The following is a 10,742-nucleotide window of genomic DNA, read 5'->3' as shown; positions in this document are numbered from 1 at the left end:
GGAAAGTTGGATACAGCTCAATGGTCTATCGGTTAAGGGCTTCGGCTCGAGACTGGTAGGTCCTGGGCTCGAATCTCGCTCGCGAGAGCGGGTTCGTGGATGCGCACTGCTGAGGAGTCCCGTAATAGGACAAAACGGCCGTCCAGTGCTCCCAGGTTTTCCATGGTGGTCTAGCTTCAATTGACTCATGCTTTCTACTATGAAAAATAGAGAAATCGCCTAAACTAAATAATGTCCATTTAAATATGGAACTTTTACAGTCTGTCGATGTTATATATTATCGAGGAGCTCATTTCCGACAATCTATCAAGGTCTGCTACAAAAAAGGTTGACAAATTATTGGTTCATACTCAAGCCAATCACAACAACCGAATATATTACAAGGAACCAGGTCAGTCCATTCCAATTTCCATTGTGGATTCTAATACTAATTAGTACATTCTAGACCATACGGAGTCCAAACCTAATACACAGCCGGACAGAAATATGATGGAACTTAGGAGAATACAAACAACAGGTTACGAGAATCTGGATATGAACTTTAGCTGTGGTGGTTATGGTATTTGTATTGACTGATGATTCATTCTTACCCGACTACCCGTTGATTACGAACTCCGAATTTAACAGTTCATTCAGGAATTCTCAGTTGGCACATTATTTCAAATAGTTCTAATTATCACGAGTAGGCAGTCTGTTACTTCTGTAAAATTATCATTGAGTTTGCTTGTATTGTTTTTCATCACAGACATCAAAATTATTTGTATTTCAAAACACGTTAAGACTTCTTTTGAACTCAAAAGGACCTGATAGGCCTTAAAATACTGAGTTTAGTTTCTAAAAGGGTGATGTTGAATAAGTTGAACCACTTGGTTTCTACCCTTGACCTACAGGGAAGAGAAAACACCAGTGACAAAAAAATGATTAAGACGGGCTACTGGCAAATCCGTTGACGCAAGATCTATATCGAGATTTAGGGCTCATCAAATTACGTCTACTGTAGTAAGATTCTGCGTGACTGCATTTCTTAATAACATTTTTACGAGTATATACATTCGACCAATTAGCCACCGGTATATAGATAGAACTTGTAGCGGTAAGTAATTCACCAAAATCAATAGTCTTTAAGTATTCGACATTGGATGCTGGCCACATTAGTTTTAATGGGCCCACCTAGCTGAAGGCGCTTGGTCATGCATCTGCACCAGATAACGAGTGGAAACGCCGTGCTCAACTTCTCCTGCGACCACTAGCCAGTTTAAATCAGTCACTTCTCGATACATTGATAAGCTATCAAATATATCTTCCAACCTCCTTGCTTCTGCCTTTTGATTTCACTGGGTGTGCACGATTTAATTATGGAAGGTGTTGCAGGTAAAGTGTTGTCAAACTACAATACCTGTGGCACAATCAAACTCTTAAGCACTTTCATCTAAATATAATAATGAATAACATTTGTCTTGACCCCTGCTTTTCCCTAAATTGAGTTCTTTTTATCACCCTTCCATTTGTTTTTATACTTGTCGTAGATTCTCCTCTTTACAGAGTCTGTTTCAGAGACTGAATATACACATTGTCGACTTTGTTTGTGATGTATTCTACGATTTAAAAACTTGCTATAATCGACCTGCGATAATAGATATAATACATATAAGTAAGTTAAAGGGGTTTGGTTACTTACATATTATTAAAGTAATCGTCATTAGAAATCTGTTAGCCAAGTATTACGTATTTAAAAGCTTGGTAGAAATGCTAGCATTAATGACACCAGAGGTGATTTTAGTTTATCGTGGGTCTGAGTTGTATTGCAGAGAGCTGGAAGGTCATCATTTTCACTTTGCACAGACCTACACCCTTCCTTGATGAAACATACCATTTCATTTCCAGTCATTCTTTTCCAAGAAATTATTTCTGGTGTAGACATATGATTTTTTCAAGCTTGATGACAGTGCCACTAGATTCTGTAATACCTTACCCCTAATAAGTAAGGGTAGCCTTAAACCTTAATTAGGTAGTTAAAAGAAATAACACCTTTACCTTAAAAGTGAAAACAGAGGGGAAAACCTAGTTTAAGGCAAGACGAATGTGGTTGTCGTTAGACTACTTGGAGATGTACATATGCCAGTGTTTGCATAATAATATTGACACTACATAGAACGTTCGAAGTTCGGGCATTCTTGCTCATTGAGTTTAATTCTGCCGCAGTTGTTGCATTAATGAGAGAGAAGAGATGTGGCGTTTAGTAACGCAAGTTTTTTTTGTAATAGTTATAATCATCAGGAGGTTTTGGTTTTTGGGACTGTTTTGGTTACTTTGTTGTAAATTTGAAATGATATAACGTCATAGTACTAATCCCAATAAGTTTAGGTCTTCTACAATAAACAATCAAGAACCCACAATCGAAGTATTCAGCATGAAGTTATGCTGTATTATTGTGGCATATTTAAACACAACACAAACTATTTAACTGCACAATAAATGTATTGGTTATTGGCCGTATTTGTGAAAATTTGCTCAGATATTGATCTGTGGTAATGAAATTAAGTCCAATCGGTCACTGATTGTTGACAAGCAGGGATACAGCTAATGACTGAAGTGTGTAGACTCTTTTACTTTTCTTGATTTGTGCCATGGACTTTCTGAGGTTGATTGCTCGCAATTCTGTTGGGTAATATATTAGCTGGGCTCACACTGGTTTTCTATTTTGGTGGTAAATCGGGTATTCATTGTAATGTGATCTTGTCTGTGAATAGTGGATCGTCCAAGTACCCAATCAAGCGGTATTGTAACCCTTTCCTCTTAGGCGAGTCTTATTGTCATATGATCGTACTATAGTAGTTTAGTACTATATCGTGAAGAGAGAAAAATATTAAATTCATCAGTTGTATCGGTTATGTTTATGGCTATGTTATAGATAAGATGGTGATTAGAGGTGGTCAACAGGAAACCCTAGACCCGGGTTTCGTGCTACTTGGCACTCGTCAGCAAGGTGTACCTGTAATCTTGAGGAAACTGGTGCTCCCTGACGGATTCGATCCCGTGTCACTCAGCTTCACAGTCAGAGACGTTGCCACTGAGCTATCCGGGCCGCGACCGACCTCCTGTAGGACTGAGATGTAATCACAATTGATTGATCACTGGGTGGTGTCAATGTCATGCGTGTCATGTCCTGCTTAGTGCTTATCGAATGCTATCGACCAAGTTGCAATGTGGCCACTAGTCTAGGTGGTTCGACACTGCGTGCACTATGTTGAGATAAGATGGTGGTTGGAGGTGGTCAACAAGAAACCCTGGACCCGGGTTTCGTGCTACTTGGCACTCGTCAGCAACGTGAGGTCGTCCTCAATGCAAACGTACACAACGTCTACGATCGTCTCAAGGAGGCAATCCGTAGACACTTCCTCCCATCAAGGGAAGAACGATTGAGGACTTTATAAGCACGTAACCCCATGGGTGGGGCTAAGCCGAGCCACCACCCCACGTGCCTGAGATCTCTTGAAAGAAATGCGACAACTGATTCCGAGATTGTTAAAGAACTGTGACTCGAGTCATTACCAGAAAGTATACAACCAACTATTACGGTTTTGCTCGAAGACACCTCAATCAACCAGGTGACCCTCATAGCAGATAAGACACTGGCACGGACTAGCATCCGAGACAACTACATAGTTGCTTCAACATCCCGTTCGAACATCGACCTCGATGCTAGTCGACCTACGGCTCATGGGGATAGGGATAAATGTATTCACACCCGTCTCAGTTACCGATACCAATCGAATGTGCCAGAACCCTACGTCCTTCGACCCAGGTCACGCTCTCGTAAAGCTGTAACAACTCTCCTTAAGCGGGTATCTTCCAAGACACGCCAAAAGGCGGCTTCGAAAGCGAGTTTTGGCTGGTGCTGGTACCACTGTGCCTTCGGGTTCGGTGCCCTCCGTTGTCGAACCCCCTGCTCATACAAGGCGAAAAACTCCCAAGCCGGCGAGCGAATGCGGCCGTAATCGCCGGCCCTTCACTCCAGGTTGACCGTTTATTTTATGTGCACGATTATCGCACTAACACTAGGTACCTAGTGCACAAAGGCGCCCAAGTTTCTGTCGTACCTATTGGTAGCAGTAAGTCCCAAGCTACGATGCTTCAACTACGCGCTGCGAACGGCTCAATCATTTTAACCTATGGTACACAACAGCTTACGGTCAATCTGAGCAGACGGACTTACGAAGGACCTTCTCATGTGATTTCCCGTCACGAAAAGACCTTCAAGGTTGATCAACATGGCCGCGTAGAGATAGTCAGCATTGATCGTCTCAAGCCAGCACACGTCGATGACAATGCTCTATCCGATAAGCCGAGACTCAATGCTAGACCCATCAAACATTCTAGCGGAATCTATACATCTACTTCGGATCCTACGCTAGATACATCAGAGACCTCGTTCTCATGTCCCAGTCAACAGTACGTGTCATCTGCACCATCTACGGACGAAACTTCAGTCTCATGTCCAGATCAGCAGACCATGCCGCCCTTGACTTCGGATGAGATTGAACTCTTACGAGGTACGAACAAGACTGCCGTCTCACGTTCCGGTCGCCGAGTACACTTACCCGTACGCTTTCGCGACTAACCTCACAACCAACAATGGATACGGTATGTGACCCTATCCCTATACTACACGCATGCTACACTTTTCTATTTTTCTTTGATTTTTTTTATTTATCCTGAGCCTACGCCTCCGACCATCGCCCTATTGGTATCGTCGATTTCAGTTAACCTTGGCGAGAGCTGGCCTGATCACCCACTCTCTAGTCAACGCACTCAGTCGATCTCTCTGGCTCCAAATACATATGGTATATATTTGGTCCCGAACTTGGTTATTATGGTCGCACCTGGTTTCTTGGCTCAATCTGGTTTCGTCCTACGTCTGCAGCGTTTCTGGTCTGGACCTCCTAGAACGCAATCTTCAGATTCTGGATACAAACCATTCTGGTGTGGCACGCTAACCTAAGCAACAAATACAGTACGTTTCTCCTGGTACGGCTCTACGTGAAAGGCCTTTGGTGGAAACTCGAGGATCAACGATCGCTTCCTGTTCTGCCGACACCTTCGTCCTAGAATCGTATGTTTGTCGATCAGTCCCACGAACGAAACCGCTACGTATCGAAAGTGTAGACTCTTTCTAGGGGGCGGGCCGCTGTAGTGACCTACGTTTCATGACGAGAACGCGATTGGTGTAATGGAAACAATTATTATTACAACAAATTGTACCAGTGATTGTTTTACTGTACTCGTTCTGTTTGACTGTATCAAAATCACTTTCGTTCCGTTGTCCATCATGTTGGTTCGAACTCTCTTCCGCTCTGCCATTTTGCCTGTACTCTTTGGCACGTCTCAGAATTCCTTTGATACCACGAGATTGCCAATAAATATATCTTATCTGGACCAATAACGGCCTTCTGGTTTTCAGCCTATCGAGGGGTCCAATTCGTTATCTGGCGTGAGTCTTATTGTGGTGGTATTCATGGTCAATCGCGAATCGACGCCATCTACAATTCTAAGTGCCAGATTCAATATAAATCTAATTCAATTACGAAGGTGTTTAAATCTAGTGCTAATCCAATGCTACTCATATCTTAATTTAATTATGTACATTCGATTTCCCTATATCTTGATTGTTTATCATTACTGTATATGTTAGGCAATTTCTTTATTTGAATTCACATCCTGGGACACAACCACCACCTTACGCTGTCGACTTCTGACTTCGATTACCAGACTGTCTTAGTCCTACGTTTATGCTATTTATAATTGCTGTCGGTTCCTTTCATCACTAGATGTAAGTGTATTCTATGTGCTTAGAGAGTTGTCGGTTTACTTTTTCCCTTGCTCTTTTCTCTACCAGACAATCTCATTTACTGATCCTAACACTTCCTCAGCACACAAAGTACCTTCAGGCAAGATGCAAACTTACCAAAGGCTGAACGTTACGTTCATATTTTGGTTGTTATTCTTTTCATATGTTCTTGGTTACCTAGTGTAAATTTATAAAATATTCCATTGATGTTGATACTAATAACGTCATGTCTTAAAACCTGTGTGCTGTAGATGTGGGGTTAAGTTCAGTCGTTAGTATGGGTACTACGCCCTTTAGATGTAGCTAACTTCTTCACAACTGATCTAGTGAGTTACCGTGGTTCAGGAATCAGAGTAGCAAAAGCAGAAGGAATTAATGTGATCACGAGATGCTACTAACCAATTAGACAGTTCGCCTGTGCACAGAAATATCTCACGGTTACCAAATACGTATCAAGAAGTAGATTTGGTGTTTGTAGGAGAAATGATGACTAAATGCTCTATTGGACACTTGCAAAGGAAACGGATAGCTGTAAGTGCAACCGTAGAGAATGGGAATAGTAGATATAAAGCTTCTTATATTTGAGAACTAGTTGAACCCGATTGCATCGCACCCAGAGTATTTCGTTCATGTTTGTACATACATATTCTCTGTGAAACTACAGCCTGATTGACAATATTTTGAAACTTATAGTTTATCACACCTGCGAAATCATAATGTTTCGGCTTAAGCCATAGATATAAGGACCTCATTAAAATCCAAGGTTTTCACTCAAATTATTGGACCTAGATTGTTGCTAAAGAATTATCTACGATCATTTAGGAATTAGAACCATTTTCATTGAAAGTCGTGGCTAGAAGTTTAAGAGCTAAATGTTCCATTACAAACACTACAGGTATTGGGTGTTGGAAGGTAGTCAGATTATTGATTAAACAGTTTAGCTTTGATTGTCAAAATGTACTGTAAAAAAGTGTTGCACTTACCTCTATTTCGGATCTACAATTCTATTCCATGTCAAAATACACTTAAACTGGAGTGAATTAAATCTGTATATCGGTTAAGAAATTTGTCCTAACATCAAGAGCTCCGAATTCCATATCACACTCAAAGATTTGGCGAAACAATATATGCAATCGAAGTAAGAACCTTCTCTTTTTTGTCACTGTTGAAAATAGAGCTTAGTTATTCATTAAATATTGCTCTATATTTCTGGTGTGGGAATTTGTTTTACATGTCCGGTTTATTCGGCCTCATTAAAGAGCCACGTTTGAAACTCTATTTTGTATCCAAATTCTTGATATGCCGACTTTTAGTTTATGTTATTAAAATGTTCTGATATCACACTTTCATTTTTACTTTTTGTTGACGGTGGCTTCAATTAGCGAATTTAGGTAAGTGATAATTGTTTACTCACTTTTTGTACCCACAGATTTCCACATTTCACAGCACACTCCTTCGGGACATAACCTACCTTCAAGTAAGAAGTAAACTGCTTCATACCTGCAAATCACCACGCAACTGTCGTTCATGTTTATTCTACCCATTCCATGATTTTTTACGCTACATAATATGGTTATTTTTACTTTCATTCTTCTTATTTTAAGGTAAAAGTTATTTTAATTAAACTCCGATGTTCTTATTTACTTAGAATTATATCAGTCAGTTCAAGAAACTTCGATGAGCTTATTCTCATAGATCAGCCTGAGTTATTGTCACGATTACCACACAGCCGGTCCTGGGATCTTATTCTTCAGAACCCTTATGAGGTAAGTGCTCACCGTAAAAATTGAGAATAGTTTCGCCTTTATCTAAGGATTTCGCAAGAATCCCCACATCATTCTGAGATATATTTGTCGTAAGGTGTTCTTCGATGCACCTCATGTTTTTTTCTTGACTGAATATAACTAGTTGAAATGTAAAAATATTGAATTATGACCTTAAAGAAGGCAGTTACTTAATAACTTTTATAGTTAAAGAAACACCACTGTATTGGTTTCAATATTCGTAAGTTTATAAGTGTTAAGACTAGTATACTGGTGTGTGGTATTGTATGATTTTGTGCTTTTCCAACAAGGTGTTCGGTCTGTAGCGCTAAATAAATCCTAAAAATCAATAGCTCTGTAAGTCTTCGGCATTTGATACTGACCGCATTAGTTTTATTGGGCTCAACAGATCACTAGTAAGTGCGCCGTGTCTCACTTCTACTACAACCTCTGGCCAGCTTAGATTAGTCACATCTCGATTTATCAATATTCTATCAAATATATCTTATAGTCTCTTTGCTTCTGACCAATATTCTCACTGGGATGGCACGTTCTGATCATAAAAGGTGTTACTGGTTAAGGTGTTGTCAAACTCTGAACAAGTGGCATCTGTTGGTAGGACGGTTTCTCTAACTTTTGTTCTACGGGTTTGATTTATTTCACCATTTTCATTTGTTACGAATGTAGTCGTCCACTGCTTTGAAATGGTCGATCTTCGCATGAATATATTTTTCTTGTTTGTTTATGCATAGTTATATCTGATTCGGAGCCAAATAATGATAGTTTTGGCCTCTGCATCGGAATCTTTGACCAAATTTAGGCAGTTCTTAATACATTATGACTTTTACACATGATATAACTGATTTGTCTTCTATTTGTTAAGTATCATTCAGTTATTTGCTACATTTTATGGTGTCTCTTAATCTCGCTGTTAGTTTCGGAATGATACAAGCCTGTAGCAGTCCTAGAGACGATAACCTCTCAGCTTATCGAAATGTTTCAGTACGTCAAAAAATAAAACCGTGACTACATGTTGTAGTAAATAATTCTACTTGTTGATTACTCAATTGGAAAATGTCTTTTCAACTGAATAATAGTTTGTTCTGTGTTTATTGACTTTCACCTGTGTTCTTCTGAATCCTCTGTTCTTGAAAGCAAGAAAAACGAAAGGATGGGAATTAAAATTTTCTTACCACTCAGTTAAGTTCTTTATCCATTACGTTTCAGCGAATACTACCAATTGAACTCAAAGTACTTAAAAACGCTGAAAAGTTAAAATACTTCACTATAATGCAAAGTGTTATTTGGGTTTATATGAAGGACTGTACATACAGGAAACATGAAATTTATTGAGTGTAATTTATGTGTTTGTCATTGTATTTATGTACACTACTTTAGTTAATAAGAAGGGAGCCAATGTTTAACATTTACTACTTTGGTTTGTTTAGTTGAAGCTCGTTGACCTACTGGTATTATCCTCTCTGTATACCTTTGAGTCATAGTCAAACACTAAGTAGTAATTTCAACCAGGACAAATTAATAGTCAAATCCGCACTAGTTCTCAGGAGCTTGTCATCTGATATTACTATGTAGCGAAAGCTGTTTCCATCGTATACAGCGTTATGCGCCTTTCATATTTCCAGTATTTATTATGTTGAGATGTATACTTTATGAGTCATTCTGTTACCACAACGGTTAATGACGTTATTTTTTGCATTTTACTAATGCAATAAAGTGGTGTGTTACTGTTTTTCACAAAAATATAATATGCTTGTTTTAGTTATACATAAACATATATACATCTGTGTACTAAACCAGTTTTTTCATTAATTTCGAAGATGGATGAATTTTGTCGGTATAACAATGGATGTCTGCACCTTTAGGTTACTAGGTGTTGGTTTATTAGATAAATACGTTTTACAAGCCATACCAGTGTTCTATTAGTATGAAAAAATTGAGTAATGCCTGACTGCTTCTTAAACTTGGTTCTACTCAACATAGATTTTCGAACTTCAAAGTTTCAGATAAATATATTCACTGTTTCTGGACACAAACATGTGAAATAGTATGCAAGTAGCGTGATAGACGGATAAACATAAAGAATTCAATCGGTGTCCCATAAAAAACATCTAAAATCGATTACATTATTTCCATCACACATCGAAAGCTCATTATCTTATCAACCCGTCACTCACTTTGCGGTATTATATTGGTGTATTTCAGTACAGTTCCTAGAATAAAATTTAGAAGTCATTTTATAACTATTGTAGTTTTGTTTAACCCTTAAATAACTCATATAATTGTTTGTAGTATTAGCGTGAAAGCTGTATCAATAAAGCGTTTAGTGGATCTTATATTTTACAAACCTATTCACTTTTTATCTTACAGGGTACAGTAGAAATTTCTGAATCTCCTGTAGACAAATTCCAAATACTTGTGAATATAACTGGTAATCATTTAAGTGATCATGAAAGATTGAAATATCGTCTAAGAAGTACAGAAGATTCACTTTTTGTTGAACTGGTATGTTTTGATGCAATAATTTTTCCTAAGCATTTAACTTTATGAGAATATTCTCAATATTTCAAACATTTTTTCATGTTATATTTATGTAAATGTACAGAATATAGGGGATATTTTAATTAACTTTAATACAACCATTTTAAAGACTGTTTATTTGAAATTCGATTGAATACGTAAATTTCTAATTTAGAAACGCTGATGAACCACATATTTTTACTTATAATAATTCACCATGACTCTATTGGAATCTATTTATAGTTATATGAAGATTATTCTCGACACATTTTTATTTTCCGTCAGTAGAGTGGAAATCAATTCCAAGATAGACTGTTCAATTGTTTAAATAACTTATTACAACCTGATGTATACTTGGTCAGTGAAAATTTTACTTCACTTCAAATACAATGAGCATTCAACTGTAACACAAATGAATATATCATAACTTAAAAGGTCGAGAAAAAGTTGTTGAAAATGTTGAATATAGATTGCTCTTTACTCGCCCTGCGTCTGCAGAAAGTTCAGCAGCGCGGCGAAGTTGGCCGACTGGAACGCCAGGCCGTAGAAGCCGCGGCCCAGCGCGCCGGAGATCAGCTGCGCGCCGGTGCCCA

General features: G+C 38.5%; 1 protein-coding gene across 1 annotated transcript in view; it reads left to right on the top strand.

The window, feature by feature from the left end:
* Positions 1-7,417: 7,417 nt before the first annotated feature.
* The window catches only part of Smp_159780 (hypothetical protein), a gene marked incomplete at both ends in the record, with an annotated part of 83,888 nt that continues 80,563 nt past the window's right edge, over positions 7,418-10,742 (top strand). The window contains 3 exons of the mRNA XM_018793295.1: positions 7,418-7,420; positions 7,453-7,614; positions 10,000-10,134. Coding sequence (XP_018647822.1) covers positions 7,418-7,420; positions 7,453-7,614; positions 10,000-10,134 — 300 coding nt within the window. The remainder of the gene's footprint in view (positions 7,421-7,452; positions 7,615-9,999; positions 10,135-10,742) is intronic.

Source organism: Schistosoma mansoni, chromosome 1, assembly GCF_000237925.1.
Source record: "Schistosoma mansoni strain Puerto Rico chromosome 1, complete genome".
In the NCBI taxonomy this organism is placed as follows: Eukaryota; Metazoa; Platyhelminthes; class Trematoda; order Strigeidida; family Schistosomatidae; genus Schistosoma; species Schistosoma mansoni.
Note: the sequence above shows the minus strand (reverse complement) of the source record. Positions and strands in the feature narration are given on the sequence as shown.